At 33.4% G+C, this 19548-nt stretch overlaps 1 protein-coding gene across 1 annotated transcript; it reads left to right on the top strand.

The window, feature by feature from the left end:
* The first annotated feature begins 347 nt into the window (after positions 1–347).
* On the top strand, positions 348–16047 carry LOC128236973 (adhesion G protein-coupled receptor L3-like). Its single transcript, XM_052952133.1, has 23 exons — positions 348–404; positions 4128–4221; positions 5349–5528; positions 5748–5921; positions 6082–6183; positions 6558–6649; positions 6867–7061; positions 7176–7247; positions 7516–7756; positions 7951–8032; positions 8190–8289; positions 8582–8622; positions 8800–8929; positions 9231–9334; positions 10338–10440; positions 12192–12342; positions 12905–12974; positions 13164–13230; positions 13367–13452; positions 13738–13864; positions 14107–14148; positions 15376–15435; positions 15663–16047. The coding sequence occupies exons 1-23, from the start codon at positions 348–350 to the stop codon at positions 15666–15668; spliced, it is 2376 nt and encodes a 791-aa protein (XP_052808093.1). The 3' UTR covers positions 15669–16047.
* The last annotated feature ends 3501 nt before the right edge of the window (positions 16048–19548 follow it).

The following is a 19548-nucleotide window of genomic DNA, read 5'->3' as shown; positions in this document are numbered from 1 at the left end:
AAGGTTCACGAACAAACATCAAATTAAGCGTCCCTGAAGCATACAGCTGGATAAAGAAACTAACAAAAAACAAATTTGTAAGAGACTTTGAAGTATATAAACTTGAGCACAATTTTGAGTATGGGGAAATTAACACTACAATCAAAACATATAGTACTAATACACTAAAAGATAAAGTATACACACGACTTCGTGTAGGAACCAGTATGCTAGCTGCTGAAAATTATACAAATACTGACTGCTGTATCCAATGTGGAGACAAAGAAACATTCCATCACATTTTCTTTAAAAGCCCAACTTATATGGAACAACGAGAAAGCCTGAAAATAGAACTTCTGAAACTAAATATGTCAGTCATCGACAGGTATCATCTGCTGTTTCCCGAACCTGATATAACAGAGAAGGTAAGGGAAGCAGTGTTTGCATACCTGTCGGGAATAAACTACCTAAACAAAATTTAATACCACACAAAACAAAAGGTTCTATAAGAAATAGGGTCTAAATAGCACAGCAATTATTAAACAACATATGCAAAACATGTTCATTGTATACGCCGTGTACCTGTTGTTGGGACCCTTTTTGAAAAGGTTGGTAATACAATGACTGTTTTAACATCAATAATAAGCACAAAGCATAAATAATAATCTTCAAAAAAATAAAAAAAAGCATGTTCATTGTATACGCCGTGTATCTGTTGTTGGGGCCCTTATCAAAAGGGTGGTAATACAATGACTGCTTTAACATCCCAAGGAAGCGAAAAACATACATTAATAATAACTTAAGAAATAAAACAAAATAAAATAAAAGGCACGTTCATTGTATACGCCGTGTACCTGTTGTTGGGGCCCTTTTTTAAAAGGGTGGTAATACAATGACTGCTTTAACATCCCAAGGAAGCAAAAAACATACATTAATAATAACTTGAGAAATAAAACAAAATAAAATAAAAAGCACGTTCATTGTATACGCCGTGTACCTGTTGTTGGGGCCCTTATCAAAAGGGTGGTAATACAATGACTGCTTTAACATCCCAAGGAAGCAAAAAACATACATTAATAATAACTTGAGAAATAAAACAAAATAAAATAAAAGGCACGTTCATTGTATACGCCGTGTACCTGTTGTTGGGGCCCTTATCAAAAGGGTGGTAATACAATGACTGCCTTAACATCCCAAGGAAGCAAAAAACATACATTAATAATAACTTGAGAAATAAAACAAAAAAAATAAAAAGCACGTTCATTGTATACGCCGTGTACCTGTTGTTGGGGCCCTTTTTTAAAAGGGTGGTAATACAACGACTGCTTTATCATCCAAAAGAAACAGAAAGCATAAATAATTTCTTTTTTTTTCTAAGTAAAATATAAAGCACGTTCATTGTATACGCCGTGTACCTGTTGTTGGGGCCCTTTTCAAAAGGGTGGTAATACAATGACTGCTCAAACATCCTAATGAAGCTTAGAAAATAATTCCCTATAAGTAAAACTTTATCTTAGTGAGGGGCATCACGATCCCCTCCGGCGCCTTGCTTAGAGATACGTTCATTACAAACAACAAATATGGCAGGTTTACCTGACAACTACAAACACATTATATTATATTGAACAAGAATGAGCATAGAGGGAACGAAACGATAACCGGCACGGCACCTTAAGCGACACACACGATAGTGATTCACACGATGAACGAAATACTAAGCTAACAGCCAAATGTATATAGAATATTTATTGTTTTACATATTTTACCTTTTGGAATTACCGAAACATACGAATGGAATTCATGGATTTAAGCAGGTTTTTTGGAACGATGAATACCAAATCGACTATCCATTATTATCAAGTCCGGTAAACAAACATTTCATTCCTGGAGTTATGAGATGAACGCGTATAAATTGGATCTCTACTACTTTTAGTAGCTATAAATTACTGATTTTCAATCTACATTATGGTGACAAAACATTTCTTTTCTTTTCTTCTTTCGTTTTCACATGAAAGGATGAGGTATTAAGGAGTATGATGATATACATCGATTTAACCATAAATTATTAAATGCAAGTCACCATAACCTAAAACGAAACCAAATTATTTTTCGGGCGAAGTTGGCAAGAAAGAAAACCAATATCGGTATAAACTGTATAAAGACATTTTGTGTTAACAATTCTACCGATTTAAACCGTTACATCCATAGTGCTATTAGAAGTCCATGATGATTTTACATGCTATGGTGATGGTGTTGTAATATAACGCTTCTGGTCCAGGTTTATTGTTAGGAAAAACAGTATATAGAAAGTATACTATGTTTTTTTTTGTTTTTGTTTTTATCCCGCACATACATATTAAAATGGAAAAAATCGGGCGCAGGCAAAAAAAAAAAAAAGAAAAAAAAAAAAAAACCTATATTATTAATCATTATTATTTTTAAAACAAAACAACCATAATAACCCTCTCTATATATGTACATGTACATTTAAAAAACATGTAGGCAAAGTAATGTCAACGCACTCTCTGGTCTTGAAGAATTTCCAATAAGTAAATAGTGAGGCAATAGTCGGGCATCGACAACAAAGTGGTCAGTTCATATATATATTAGAAATATTAATACATAGAGTGGGCAAAAAGTCCTGTTCTCACAACACTTTCTTGTCAATGAACTGACAGTGAATCTTGCCCATCCTTCAAAAAAATACCATTCTTACACGTAAATGTTTTTTAAGATACAAGACTGGAGAAATGAAACCATATCCAATATTCAGAGCTGTGGGACCTCCCTAGATGTCATTCATCGCAGGTTTCGCGGCATTTTGGGTAAAAAATTACTTCTTTGACGAATATCCCATCAACCGATGGGGGTAAAACTCCCCTTTTGGCTTCAAAATTCTGTTTAAGTCACATTTGGGGATGTGACGGGGTCAAGCCATAATGCAGCCATTATAGGGCGCGGGCAGACCTTTATAAACTCAACAACAACAACAGAAAGATTTCATTCTGTGTTCGACCGCCGTCGAGGTAACTTCAAACAGTAAACCGGAAATAGTCTTTTGAAGGCAAATAATTAGAGTCTTGACCTTCTGGTTGTTTATTATTGAACACAGAGCATTGCGATCTGTGGGATAAAAAAAAGCACCAGGAACTTGAATTCTATAGGGTTATCTAGCGTTCCAGTTCAAGTAGCCAGATACATAGAGCATTGCGATCTAGTCTGGTGAACGGAGCTGGTGGCTAGAAACTCTAATAAGCCTCATACCTGACAACTGCGTTGGCCACAGAGCATTGCGATCTGCGCGCTGACAAAGGTTAAGGTATTTTGCATCGCCAATAAACAAGCTCCCGTAAGAGAAAGCCATTCATCATTAAAGTGACTGAACTTTATATAAACCAATGCATAATCTTTGAACCCTGATTATTTGGTTGATTATGTTTTAACTCACCAATCATTTTTCGAATCATTTGTTTTAATCATAAGGCAAAGTAGCCTGAGGAAAATTTATATAAGAGCGATCCATATAGGCTCTACGACACCGATTGAACATACAGCCGGCACGTTACACGTGTAAGCTTTTTAATTGCACCCCTCCCTCGGAATCAAAATTTATTTGGTTTATAGTGTTGGGCGGGGGGGGGGGGTTGAGGTACTTCCCCAATAATTATTAAACAATTTCTGGTTTGAAATGGGTGCATTTCAGTCGGCGTATTTTATTATTATTTTATTATTTTATTTTCTCCTATATTGAAAGAAAATGTATCTTGGTCTAATATTGACAAACTGTTTGTCATAATGCGTCATATTTAATTGTTACATATCTTGACTTTTAAGAGTTTTAAGATAAAGCTAATTTATTGAATTATATGTTTACTTTCATTTGCCTTTTGTTTGATAAATGTCATTTTCTTATCTGAAGCTACACAGGAATCCAATTTCAGTCTAGAGTGAGTGTTCCTTTTCCGACAGTATTTAACTTAATTTATTTGTTTATCGACATGGAATAAAGCAGATTCTGATAACGTTTTGATCAATTTACCGGATCAATAGCGAAATTTAGGTGTAAATGTGAAACTATGAAAAATCATATGTTCAGAATGTTTCGAATATATATCACGTTCACGTTGTCCGCGTTTTCCTTTTTACAGCATCACATCGTTTGTTACACGACATATGCTACAGACACAAACACGCAAGTGTCGGAGGAGTATTCGACAACACCCGCAGCCTCGATATCCAACGGTAAGGCATATGTATATATTTATATATAGTTTCATTGTTTAAGCATACAATTTGTTTTTGTTTTTATTTTTGTCATTTACTTTTAAATAAAAGACCAGAACACATCAAAACATCAAACCAATGAGACATCGGCTAATCAGTGTGTGTGTGTGTGTGTGTGTGTGTGTTTGGTGCGCGCGTGCGCGTGCTCGTGTGCGTGTGAGTGGGTCTTTTTGAAATGACGGGTGCCATCCCTTTTGTCTTTACATTCATTGTATTGATTCCTGGCTAGTCCGAGTTTGCGCTCTTTTGCGCTATCTAACAATATGCTTCGCAGTAAATTAGCTAAAGTGTAGTTGTTATCTATTGTGGACTTAAAAGAATGTTTGAACACGTATAATTAATGCGTTGAAGGACCTCGGACAATAATCTTTATAAATTTGCCTATCATGATATTGAAAAATTAACCTAAATAATCGCATTTTTGAGGTACTCGAGTCAAATAAAATAATTTTCTGCATAACATCAAATATTTCTAAATTGGAATATTTTTTTACATAAAAAAATATTCTTATTATAAGATATATATGAATTTCTTTGTATCAAATTCAACATCGTTCGACCCGTGCACTTTGAAAATGTTTTGTATACATCTGTGTTATATAAATATTATATATATTTATGTGTATTATATCAAAAGAAATTGTTAAAACTATTTTGTTGATGCAAGGGGGAAGTGGGGGTGGCGGAACTGTAGAAAAAAACCTTCCATTATCAGTGCATATACATAGATATAAATAACTGCTTAGATGCATACACTTAAGTAGTTAAATGTGAAGTGAGGCTAAACACTGTTTTACATCAGCGAAACTCAATACATGTGGTTTACCCTATTAAAGTAAATCCCCATTCATTTATTTATATAAATAGATAGGAGTCCCTGGTTGATATGGTTATAAGAAAACGACATTTAAATATGTGTATGCTTTCATCAGATGGCAAAGGTGTTACTTCCAAAGCCGTCATTCACACTCGATATATTGTCGATTGCATATGTCTATCTCACTCTGTTCTCCATTGTTTAGACTTAATCCCCATTTATTCATATATATGTAAATTTTTGTGTACATGTATTAAATATATTTCAGTTTGTCCCGAGCCACCGAACATTGTAAATGGTGTTATTGTTCCCAGAGGCAATACCACGGTCCACCGATACAGTGACCTGGCGGATGTCCGGTGCCAGCCATGGTACACAGCAAGCATTCCGGGAAACATGGTCGCCTGTCGAGGGGATCTGACCTGGGATAAAGTCACCTGTGATCCGAGTGGGATATATTATATTATATAATCAACTAACGAGGTCTGGTTATTTATTGACTGCTATAATGGCATGATATTTAGATAAGCCTTTATTGCCCCTGTTGTTCATTTCTGACATAACTATATACCATTATCTAAAAATCCTTTATTATTATAAAAGTCATATTAATTTTGGACTAGTGATGTTTTTGCTTTTGCGGTTAGTTTATAACATGTATTTCCAGCTTGTAAGATACCACCATCCCCGATACATGGAAGCGTGCAAGTGACAGCCACTGACCAGGACTTGGTAGCAACATTCACGTGTATGTCCGGATATCTTCTCAGTGGGAACCCAAACATTACGTGCTTGGCGACTGGCGTTTGGAAAGAACCTGCACCATTATGTTTTTCAGAAGGTACTTTTTACAGTGTACTGTTTTGGCTTATTTATGGTTGCTGACGTTTAGTAAAGAATGTTATAAAATAGATAAAAATCGAATCAGCTTTCTGAAAGTACCTTTCAAAGTTCGGTCACCAAATACCTTATACATGTGCTTGTGTGCTCCTTCACTATAGAGGAAAGCTTTTGCCAAAGAGATACAGATTACAGGTCGTACGAATGGCACCAGACAAAAGAAGGTTACGACCAAATAAGAATGTGTCCTGATGGATTTGAAGGTGATAACTTGCAAACCATTTGATTACTATTTGAGTATAATGAAACTTACTTATATAACTATTCAGTCCTAGTTCATTATCACATTTTAAATACGTTTCAAAACATTGCTTAAAACGATAAAACGCTGATTTATCGTAAAGAAGTTTGTTTTGTTTACATGCGTTCAGATAATATTATTTGTGTGTTCATTAAAACCCTCGAAATCCGATCATGAAAATAAGTGTTTGTCTTCTTTAAGTTATACAAAGGTTTTGCATTATAAATGCGCGAATGATTTTCTTGGTTTTTGTTTATAATTTACATTAAAACATGAATCTACAGTACAATAACAAACTGGAAAAAATAATAGCAATCACTGATTTGTAACTTTTAGGAAATGCTACCAGAAAATGCATGGGCGGAGGAATCTGGCAAATGCCTCAGTATGCTTGCACTAGAGAATCGATTCGGTCTTTTTCTGAAAAGGTACATTCGTTTCAATTTACATTTGGCTTTTTATTATGAACATATTAATTCGAATGCTTGTTATTTAAGTGAACATTTAACTTCCATGTCGTCTTCAAATACCATCTTCCATTCTCATTCATTCGAGGTTTGATAATGATAAATCTAACGCATAACATTATCACTCTGGTGTACGAGAATAACCATCTTCATGATATATAGTTTGTTTCGATTCTAGGTTGGAAACCTGACATTGGACGCGTCTGTCGAGGAGTTAACGGATGTATTGGACGACTTTGTGAGTCTAACTGCCAACAATGTGACGGTTGATCCATTGACAGACGGAGAAATGAGTGTGTTGTCCACTGCATTATACAGTTTATCTTTTGCTTTAAATGGGACAGTGGTGAGAACTAACGCAACTCTTTCAAAGGTAAGGGTCACTGGTAGGTAGATACACACAATATATTAAACTTTCTATTTGTATAAGAGCTGCAATTCCAATTAATAATGCTATAAAGCTTCCTATCTGTTACTGTAATTTCAGCAATTCTTGATGTCCGTTAGCAATATGTTGGATTCATCAAACGAACATTCCTGGCGAAGTTTACAGGAAAAGGTTAGTAAAAAACCGAGCTGAATGAATAAATGAGTGAGTGAGTGAGTAAGTGATTGAGTGAGTGATTGAGTGAGTGAGTGAGTGAGTGATTGATTGAGTGAGTGAGTGAGTGAGTGAGTGAGTGAGTGAGTGAGTGAGTGAGTGAGTGAGTGAGTGAGTGAGTGAGTGAGCGAGCGAGCGAGTGAATAAACGCACGAACAAATGAACGAACGACATAATGAATTTATTTCTAATCCAAATATGCTTTTGTTCGGTTTGTCAACTGCAGAAGAGTTCCAGTGCTGATAACGTTTTACTAGCTGTTGAGAACCTTGGGAAGCATTTGAGTCAAAACGTAGAAGAATTAGAAGAAGAACATTTAACAGCATATGTAATGGTAGAAAATATCGCCATGGAAGTAAAAAGAATAAGCGGCGGTGATACTCTGTTTCCTGCATTTAACTCGACTGGCTACAAGTGGATTGAACATTATGACAACGTTATTCATTCTACATCTCTGTCCAAAAAAGGTACGTATGCTAACTTTAATCCCTTTATGGAATATCTATGTAAGTGTAGCATAAAATGTTCATTTTGACAGGGTATCTAATTTACATGCATGTAATACGACATCTTAGTGGATATCAATATAATTCTTGAGACGACAACGATGAACTATTCGACAATAACCAGTATTTATTTATGTTACTTTTACATTTTCAAGGAAATAGCCAGATAGTGTCCACTGTTATATATAGAAATTTAACGCACGTGTTACCAAGGCTCAGTGACCATATGTCGACAGGGTAAGTAACTCCATCCAATTGTTTGGTAGATATATCAGATATTAAAATATTGATAAATAAACGATGATATGGAATTGAATAACGACAACGACAATAACATCACCACCTACTTTGCTAGCCACTGTATATCACCGACAAATGAATACGTGTTTTTTAGGACATCAAAGGAACTCAACGGCCCTGTTGTTGCATTTACAGTTTATCCTAGCATTAATACAACCGACTTTAAAGTCAACATCACGTTTAAACACTTCCATGTAAGTAACCTCCTGACTTTTGTTTTTAGTTTTAATCCTTTGTCTTTGAATAATCATACAACGGAAACCAAAGGGACAGGCCCGGTATCTAAAATTGTTATGGCCACCCTGTTCAGCGGCACAATGTCCAAGACATCGGTAAAGATAAGGCAGTTGGGATTCTCGCAGTGGTGTCCATAACACTGTTATAATTGTAATTACAGTAAAATTCTGATTCTTGATACTTATTGTAGATCTGCTTAATCAGTAAAGGAATTATGTATTGATACATCGTTATCATTTCTTTATTCAGGACAATTACTCCGGACCTGCGTGTAATTTCTGGAAATTCAGGTAAGAAAAGAATGGTTAGCTGATACAGTCGAAAATAACTTAAGCCAGATAATAAATGTCGGTACACTTTTTTTCTTTTTTCGAAACTTAGGATACATAATTGTTTTTGTTTTTGTATGAGGTCTTGAAATGGGTAGAGGTGCTGCTTTTAGTGTTTTCTAACGTGTTTCTTTAAAGCGAATCTGATAGAGAAGTTGGTTCTTGGTCCAGCAAAGGATGTCACGTGGTTAGTAGTTCCCCCAGACAAACTATTTGTGCATGCAACCACACTACAAACTTTGCCGTCTTGATGAGCCCTTTTGCTGAGGTAATCATTAAAGTACTATACTTATTGATAATTAGTATTATTTTGTAGTAGTAGTAGTAGTAGTAGTAGTAGTAGTAGTAGTAGTAGTAGTAGTAGTAGTAGAAGTAGTAGTAGTAGTAGTAGTAGAGTAGTAGTAGTAGTAGTAGTAGTAGTAGTTGTAGTAGTAGTAGTAGTAGTAGTAGTAGTAGTAGTAGTAGTAGTAGTTTCTAGAATGATTTTGACGAGGGATGTTCACGAAGTTAATAGACGTATGCTTGCTACATATAATTTCTTCCCATCTAAGATTTACATATAATTGCAGGCTGATGTACACTCGATACCACTCAGGATTATTTCTATCATTGGAATCTCAGTGTCGATACTTTGTCTTGTTGTTACAGTTATTACACACTTAGTTCTGTGGAGGTACGTTTTTTTCTATATACTTACAATATGTAAAGAAAACTACAGGGATACGCCCAGTAGCCAAATCACGACAAATTACCGTGTTTAGAGATACCATATAATACATTAAAATGCTTAATAGACACAAATGAGGCACACACAATGCCACAAAACAACAAATATTGTCTACTTATGCATCTCGATATATTTCCTAATAACTTTGGGGTTGTTGCCTTGAACGATAAGCGGTATATACATATTGTCAGGGTATATTTGCAAGATTTGTGTCTTGTACCCTTATAAGCTGTGTGCCTAAAACTTGCAATAGATACGTTTTAAAAATTGATATTAGAATATTCGGTCATTCTTTCGATCGAATTTTCGAATATTCGATAACCAAAATACATCTTCTAGAAGTTGTAGTGAACTATAATCATTATTCGCAAAAGTAATAGCCGGTGTATTTCATCCCTACTTTGTCGTAGCCAGTTCGCGCGGCGAACCCTGATTTTCCCAAGTGAACCTTTGAATTTTCCTCTTTTCAGAAAGGAAAAAAAGCAATACATTACACACAAACAAATATCAAAATTGTTTGATGTCAATTGTCTCAAAGCCAGTTTTTGTAAAATTATGGAGACGTTTTATAGTACCCGACGATATGTCCCCCTTCGTGACATATGAAGCGTGTTTAGTGTATTGTCATCACATTCATACCTCTGGCATATTATGGGCCAATCGTTGTAATAGCAAGACAGACGAACTTTATACACAACAAAAGAGTTGTTAGCAAAATATATATTATTCTATTTATTAAAAAAAGAAATCAAATATTCGATTACCGATTTTGACATTCGAATAGCACACGTTTGATCGAATATTCGAATATTCGTTTGCATCCCTACTTTAATACGTTTGTCAGTAAAGCTTCAGTTTGAGAAAAATTATAGTGCTAACATGTGATAAACTTTGAACATTCATTTACTTATAGAACTTTATGAGAGTGTAATTTTGTCCATTATCGTAGACGCTTAAGAAGCGACCGGACCATACTGTTGATGAATCTCTGTATTTCCATGATTCTCTCATACACTGTGTTCCTAGCAGGCGTCGACCGGACTGAAAGTAAGGTAAGCTGTTTATGCAATTTATTTGATGAAACTAATTTATTTTAGTATGATTGTGAGTACGGTTATTTACTTAAATGAAACACAACAAAAACAAACTCGAAACCACGCCCCTTTTTGGATGAGAGACAAACAACTATACTGTAACACAAATACTACGATGAAAATTACAGGGACAAACTAGAGGCACATGATCAGGGCCAAAAAGACACTAAACGATATTGTGACGGTCAAGCGATTATGTGGTAGCATGACGTATTACTTTTGACTCTAATCACATAGATATTAGTACAAAGCCTGGAATAACAGTTCATATATGTAATTTATTTGAATATAACTCATTAAATATTACTTCCAGCAATTTATAATATGCAAATATCAATATCATTTCATCAGTTATTTCATTCTCAAAAATAAACATTAAATATCAAAGTCAAGCCAAAAATACAATGTAATCCCATTACATTACTATGCATACAGCATAGGAGTTCTGCTTATTTAGTAAACCTAAATAATAAATATGCACCTTGACTCAAGAAAATCTCTTGCCAGAACTCCTGATATAAGAAAAACACAATGTTTTATACATGAAATCGAGTTCCGCTAGAATTAGCGTAATTTGGCCGAAAATAGCGTGAAACTGCAAGATTTTGGAATGAAAGAACGTGAGGCTGCTAAAAATGGAGGAATTTAGTAAGGGAATTCCGCAAGTCACGGCAGAACTATCTGGTAGAATTTACTAAATTAAGTTAAACATATGGATTTTTTGCTTGCAATCAATTAACAATACATTAATACATCAATTACCTGTTTAAAGGCATATCTTCACAAGATGAAAATATATCAAAACTCATCAAATAGTAAGTTTTGACAGCTACAATAACATCATCTATACATGTATCGTCTGAAGTACGCCAAAACATGAAGTGGTGACGCAACAACAAAATAGCACGAGATAAAGATGGCGGACACTATGAAACAATACGAGAACTTTGTCAGAATTTACAATTATAATGGAACAAGTACTTAAAGACAGTTAACAATGGATTAATATAACAACATCCTGGAGGTCAGTTAAACATATGGTAATAGCGGTCTGTACAGAACATCCTAAATAATCATAATAATCGTAAAATGCTATAACCGTAAACATTCGGATTCAGGAAAAGCCTTTACTCACAATATACAAAAATAGTAATCATACGAATTAACTGGAATACGAGTTCAATGGGGGTTTAGCTGGTTTATTTGCACATAACATAACACTTGTCCTACCAACTCACACTCTCACTTGCCGTTATATCTTAAAGATGCACTAGTACTTCCAAATAAGATTTAACACATTTAATACAATTGTTTAAATATACCAAAAAGGATGATTAATTGTCGAAAACAATTGTGCTTATGAATGATACCGAGTTTAATTTGAAAGAAATGTGCAGAAAACACGGTTTTGCTAGCTTATGAAACGATAGTAGATTGCAATAAATCTTTTAGCATTAACCAATCATTTAATATTTTTGCGTTTTCAGCTATTAAATACACGGTTATAATATTGTTATAAGTAATTAATATTTTCCATAAATGCATTATTTAGTAGGTAGTTGATGGTTTATCATTCAAAATTGATGTCTGTTATACATGTGTATGTATTGATTTTGAATAAGAGTGTCACTTTAATAGTTGAATGTACGTTTTCCAATTTTTGCCCTAGTTGTGATTTATTGTAAGCAAACATACTTTTTGTTTTGCAGGCTTTCTGCACGGTTGTTGCTGCTTTGCTACAATATTTTTATCTAGTCGTATTTTGCCTGATGCTGGCTGAAGGAGTTGAGATTGCTTACACTGTCCTGTTTGTATTTGCTACCAGGTCAAGAGTGAGATACTTTGTGGTCACCGCCTGGGGTAAATAACATATTTCTTATTGTATTAGTCATACCAATAGTAAACGGAATTATCCCAATGAAACTGTTGTAGATGCAAATGCATATATTGAGCCTTCGAATTTGATACCCAGGCCAATGATATATGTGACTATTGCAGGCAAATATGGTCATGGGACAACACATTTATGTATCAATATTTCAAAACAAAAAAAGTTCAGTCGCAAATTTCAAGACCGTCGTTTAATAACTGTTTTTGTAACAACCGTATTTTTGATTGGCTATGTGTTTCAAAGAACAAAATACTAACTGGCGTTGACGAAAGTTGACGTCGTACGACGACGTTATGAATGCAATGTATGGTGCCCTGTTATTCTTAACATTGTGTTAGTGTTGTTAAAATTATTAAACCTAGAAAACCTAGAAAAAGAAAATAGTGTCATTTAAAATGAAGTATTTCCATTTTGATAACAGAGTTACTGACAAGAAGGTCCTTTTATACTTATAAACATCGGACTTCAGTTATATACCATTTCGCAAGACGTTTATGCCGGCTGTATAATATGAGTTTCAACATTTTTCAGCCTTGCCCCTCGTTATTGTTGGGATTTCTCTTGGAATAACTCGAACACATGGCTACGGAAATTCGAGTTTGTAAGAATATGTATTTCATCCCTCTTTTTCAATTTTTTTTTTTAACTTTGGTACTTTTATAACTTAAAAGGCATAGAAACATATAGAGCAATATGTATACCGATGTTAATTTTACTCATTGTTAACTTTACCTTACTAATGTGTGTCGAATTATCATGAAAACATTTATGTTTTGCCTTTCTTCCAAAGCTGCTGGCTCTCTATAAAAGGAGGTGTGGTATGGGCCTTCGTGGGACCTGCACTGTTTATTATACTGGTAACTATCTACCACTTGTAATACTGATAACTATCTTCAGCTGGTAATAAAATATGTTACTAATTTTATATTCTATTATGTTATTATATAAGGAACTTTAAGAAGAATATCAGCGGTTTCGTTCTACTTTCCCCAGGTTAACATTGTGGCGCTGTTTATAATCATCACAAAGATGCTGAGAATGAAGGCCATGACAAGAAAACCTTTAAATGCAAAAATAATGTACGTTCCTGTTTAAAGATATTCTGTACAGAGTCTATGTATTTTCTGAATCGTCATCTTGGTGATTATATATATGTATTGGCACTGAGATCACATATACATATGCAGTTTAAGTTCGACACTCAATGTTTATTTTTCGCGATAACGGATTTGGCTTATAAAAGCTTATTAATGTTCTCAAAATATAATCGTCAACAAAGTCGATTTTTTTCAAAAATGAACTTGTCATGTAAATATTATTTGCACTAGGACCCCGTTTACTTTCATCTGTTGCCGCCATTTTAGGACCAGCGTTCGCTCCCTGTGTGTCTTGGTTCCCCTGCTAGGCATCACATGGATTCTGGGAATTTTCTATATCAACAAAGACACGTCCTTTATGCAGTATTTGTTTGTCATCTGTAACAGCTTGCAGGTATCTGATGACATAACCAACTGTTATACTATAGATTTGTTCGGAGAATGACGATAGTCATCCGTATATTGTTCCATATTAAATACTTTGGAATTTAATGATGAACTTAATCTGGCTCCAAACCACCAGCTTGTAACATACTCACCTACAAGTCATACACTAAATAACCTTACTAAGATTTGAAAACTTATTTGTCCTTATATCTTTTACAAGTTCATTTGCGTACATTTATGTTGTTCTAGGGGTTCTCCATATTCCTGTTCCATGTCGTCTTTAATCATCAGGTAACGTTCTTTAGTTTTTTCTTGCGTTTTTTTTGTGTGTTAAACACATTCTTTATTTACATTAATGTTTTTTTAGTTTGTTTACTTTTCACAATTATTTTTGTTTTAGATGCTTAAACATTTTACCATTGTGTCAACATAAAAATAATGAGAGTACCGTCAATCACTTATTTCATTATTATGGGTTGCCAAGACATTGGTGCCAATATTTATGCAAAAAGCTACAGAAACATGCTCAGTAGCCAAAAGTTTAAACATAAACCCGGTTTAGTGGCAATGGGCAAACGCCAAAGACATATAACACAAAATCACAAACAAGAAACATAGAACAGCACAAAACTCTACAAACAGCACAGTGCATAAATACTATATATATATATATAAATAATTGGTATGTTTATCAAGAATTGTTAGGTACCGCCTTGGAACGGTCAGTAAAATGTAAATTTACTGGGGGTTTAAACCAGTTTATGTGCACAAACCTCACTCTTATCCCAACAATCCTTAATAAAGATAAAACGCAAAAGGTAAATCTTATCAAACCTGCTACACTATCGATACTTTCTTATGTGTTATATGGCATAATGGGTTAACGTTTTGAAGGCTATTATCAGTTCCTGATTTTTATCCATCAAATCATATCGGGTCGTCGACAAGGCCAAATGAATCCATGCTTATATATGCTATTTTGTTAGAGAACAGAAAGTGTAACAACGATGATATATATAAACATGAAAACAAAATTGATAACCTTGGATTATCTATTTTTATTTTAAACGATATTTTGCAAAAATATTTATTCCCTAATAACTACGTATAGAGGAATATTAATTCATTAAATGTATATACACCGAATATAATAAATGTGATGTGGAAGGACGTATAAAAATAGTTTAAAAAGTAAAAAATGCAGAAAATCAGTCATAATATAGAACTCAAAATTGTTTGAGAATTATTTTTATCTTTTAATATATAAAAGTCACAACATCTGTCAAAGTTAATACCAATTATGTATATATAAAATGTAAAGCTTAGCGATTTGTTTACATAAGTAATACATATATTTTTAAGTTATTTTCATAAACTTTACTAAAAATAAGGCTTTAAACTTGTTATATATTAAGGTGAAGCTGCTTAGATAGTTATTAAACGACTTTTATCTTTACCAAAGAAAAACATACTTTCACATTGTATATCAATACATATGTTTATTCTCCTTTTGTTAAGATCAAGCAGGCGATACAGACGTCAAAGGCAAGGCATCCAAGAACTACCAAGACTTTATCGGTAGGACCAATTAGTAATAATAATAATATATATTTCTTGTTCAACAAGCTCTGGATGATGAGATGTTCTAGTGTTATGAAAAATCTAAGCAAATTTGTAGGTGCATGTCAAAGGAAATACAAAACATAGCAGCATAACATAGCATGGTGTCTAAAACGGCAAAAAAAACATATTTCGTCTCTTAATATGATAATTTGGATATTAAACTTTTTATGTTACTTTTGCAGAATTAAAGATGATGCAAGTCTCGCGTTTGATGTTCATATACAACACGAATGCTGTCATCTTTAGAAGACAAAAGGCGATTGCATCCGTTTGGAAAACTCCCTCAGAATCCTGAGCCTAAATTTACAGGAAGCTTCATTCATCTTAATGAATGTCAGAATAATAAAAATCGCATATAACAAGTGTTTGGTGGTATTAAAATTGTTGTGTGTATAATTCAACATGTTTAACATGTAAAATAAAATGTGTGTCCATTAACTCGCAGTTTGTCGTCTGTGTAACATTGTAAACAACACTTTGCACCGGTTTCAGCGGTTTTCGATTTTTTTCGGAATTAATTTTCAATTAACCTAAATGGCCAAGACATGAATACCCACACTTAAGACGGACAACGGTGTACCTTTTACGGCTGCTTAAAATCTCTTTTTTTTCTTTTTGAAAATGCTGAAGTATAACAGTCTGTTTATTAGATCATAAAAGCAACAATGTCACATGTAATAAAGAAATACATAGACAAAGATAAAACATATATATTCAAAGTAGGTTTTTTTATAAGTAATTTAAAAATCGATAATTGACATTTTTGTTCGTAGGTATGTCTGTAAAGCAATCAGATCGTAATATAAATATATATATGGGCTTCATACTCCGGTCGCATATGAAGTATGTTTTAGAAATACAATAACATATTGGACGTAAAACAATATTTTAACACAGTTGTATTATTTTTGGTGTATCTTATAATCTATTACAATATATTTGATGTCATTAAACATTTTCTTTATACCACATTTTTTTAATATGGCATTTATTGACCAAAAATTGGATAATGAAGAACAATGGATAAAACAAATGTTTATAATCTTCAACTTCCTTGCGACACATACACGGGGGACTGTCTCTCAGTTTCCATGTAAATATATTTAAGCTAGTCGCAACAAAATTATTTAATAATTCAATTTTAAATTGTTCAACTTTGTTATACACAATAAATTCATGAAATATATAATACCATGCTTTCCACTGAATACTTTCTTGTACACGTTGATTACAGTTACTATAGATATACGGGTTTTCGCTGAAAATCAATAAAAGCTGTGGTGTCATATAAATGAATTATTCAAGAGTGATCCGTCAGAAGAATGTTAAACTGCAACAAAGGTTGCTTGAGGCTGTTCTTTATTTATTTGTCTTGGAATGAGCCAATTTTTGCGTACATGTCTGGAGACCAGATTATACTGCTGACAATATATCAAATCGCAATTGTTCATATGTACGTTAGAGGTGTTTTATGGCTAAGAGCGTTACTAAGCAATTCTCCAAACAATTGTGATCTGTTTTATTGTAAGTTATCTTAAAGTGATTCTCGTATTTAAAATTAATACATATATTTGTATAACTAACATAAAATTTATGAATAAAACCATTAACTAAATACTAAATAATGCATTTATGGAAAATATTCATTACTGATGATATGAATGTTACCATGCAATATTTGTGCGTTTTCAGCTATTAAATACACGGTAACATTTTTTGCCTCAGTAATTAAGTAAGGTAAAGGTTTATCACTGTAAAAATGTTTGTTATACAGGTGTATGTATTGACTTTAAATACGAGTGTCACTTTAAACTACTTCTACTAGCAATTTCAGTGTTTTGATTCATTTTGAAGAAGATAATCTAAATTGTGCGTAATACGTAACTGTCAGAGAGTTTCCCACCATACTTCCTTCGTTAATTTATCTATAAATTTAAGTTTGGTTATGCCAGTAGTGATTCTTGTGGCTTCTTGTTGGATTTTTCGCAAGCTATTGTTTTGTCTTGTTGTGTACACTTGTCAAAGAGGATATCGCCATATTCCAAAAATAGGTCGAAATTCTTTTGTTAGGTTTTGAGGTAGAGACCTTTGTATGCAACGCTTTTTGTCTCAATGTTGCAAAATGTATTTACATTGTTTATAAAGAAGCTTATGTGTATTTAAGATTAACGGTCGAAGTGAAAATGCATACAATTTGCATATGATGGTGGTCAGATATTTTAACTGTGACTTGCCCTTGTCCAAAGAAGTATTTTGGCTGAAGCAAACGTCTGATCTACTTTTTGACATGACTTGATTTATGCGACAGGGTATGGTGTTATGCGGTTTAAAATAGTGTGAATACAATATATCAATTTATTTAAATACGTTTTCATAAGATTGCAACGGTAATGAGAAATTAAAAACAAGCAAACGAATCTTGAATAACTCTTGGCGAGGAACCGAGGGAGTAGATATTCATAGATAATAACGTTGCGTTGACTTAAATACCCTACCTTACTTTATATACTACAAATAGTCCAAACGTTCTCAGCTGATATTGGGTTTGATTTAATTAACTTTACACTAGCAATTATTTAGCGATATGAAAGCAATTTTTATATACCATTGTACATATAGGTTTATCAGTTACTGTTATAAAACAATTCATCAATTTACATTACTAATTCTTTAGTAATGGCAGCACTTATCGGTTACAGCATGCGGCCACTCACCATATTTTTGGATTCAATTTTGTTTATTGCCTGTGAACAGAAAGTTGAAAAAAGTAAAATCACAATTGTCGCGCCTACAGCCTTTCAATGAATTCAGCGCTTTCATTTTAATATGACTTGGAATGTTAAGGAACTTACGCAGCTGAAAAGGGAAAAATACTGATTTTTCAAATATTTTAAGCAATTATGATTTAATATTTTTAAGTGAAACCTGGACTAACAAAAATTCTACAATTGATTTCAAACGTTTTAAGCTGTTTCATTCATTTAGAAAGTTTCAAAATAGAAGAGCAAAACAAAAAAGTGGGCAAGTAGTGGTATATGTTCGTAATATTGAAAGGAGTCAAAATGATTAAAAATGATTTAGACTGTACAAAGTGGTTAAAGTTAGATAAAACTTTTTTCAAATGAATAACGTTTACTTACTTTTCACTTATATTGCTCCCGAGAATTCACCTAGTCATGATATGTATAATATTGATGTATTCAAAAGATAGAAGAGGAGATTACTCATTTTCATTCTCTAGGCTCTGTATATGTTTTCGGTGATTTAAACTCAAGAATCGGGCAAAAGGCTGATTTTGTTAGTCGAGAAATTGATATTTTATGTGGACTGTTATTAACAATGAAAAGCAATGATTGTTATACGGATGAAATGGTTCAAACATTTACGGTATTTTTGAGCTCTAAAGAAAAAAAGTTCTTTGAAAAGCGCACTAAGGTAGCAAAAAAATACATATTTTGCGCAAAGAAAATGTAAATCTTTACAACAGTAATGAATTGATAGAAAAGGTTCAATCTTTTAACTATCTTGGTATTGTTTTGTCAAGCGGAATATCATTTATAAACGCTACACAGATCTTAGCAGATAAAGGACTTAAGGCTATGGGAAATTTGTTTAGGATAACTAGGGGGAAGACTTCCTGTTAAAATAATGTTGGGTTTATTCGACTCATTTGTGTCATCCATGTTGTGCTATTCTTGTGAAGTATAGAAAGGGTTCATAGAAATTTCTGAAAAGACTACTTGATGTAAAAATAAGCACTAGTAACTCTTCAATATATGGTGAACTAGGACGATACCCTCTGTATGTTACTAGACATGTACGAATCGTAAAATATTTCCTTAAACTGTATCAATTTAAAAGAGACAATTGCATTTTATACAATACATTGCAAATGATTCGATACGATGCAGAAAATAACGCAAATTCAAACATTTGGTGTTCAAATGTTAGCACTATATTACAAAAGTCAGGATTCAATGAAGTATGGTTATATCCGGAGTCGATTAATATTGATTCTTTTATAGCTATTTTAGCAGAAGATTAATCGACCAATTTATTGGGCATTGG

Source organism: Mya arenaria, chromosome 6 (genome assembly GCF_026914265.1).
Source record: "Mya arenaria isolate MELC-2E11 chromosome 6, ASM2691426v1".
Taxonomy (NCBI): Eukaryota; Metazoa; Mollusca; class Bivalvia; order Myida; family Myidae; genus Mya; species Mya arenaria.
This window is presented reverse-complemented; position numbering and strand designations above follow the sequence as displayed.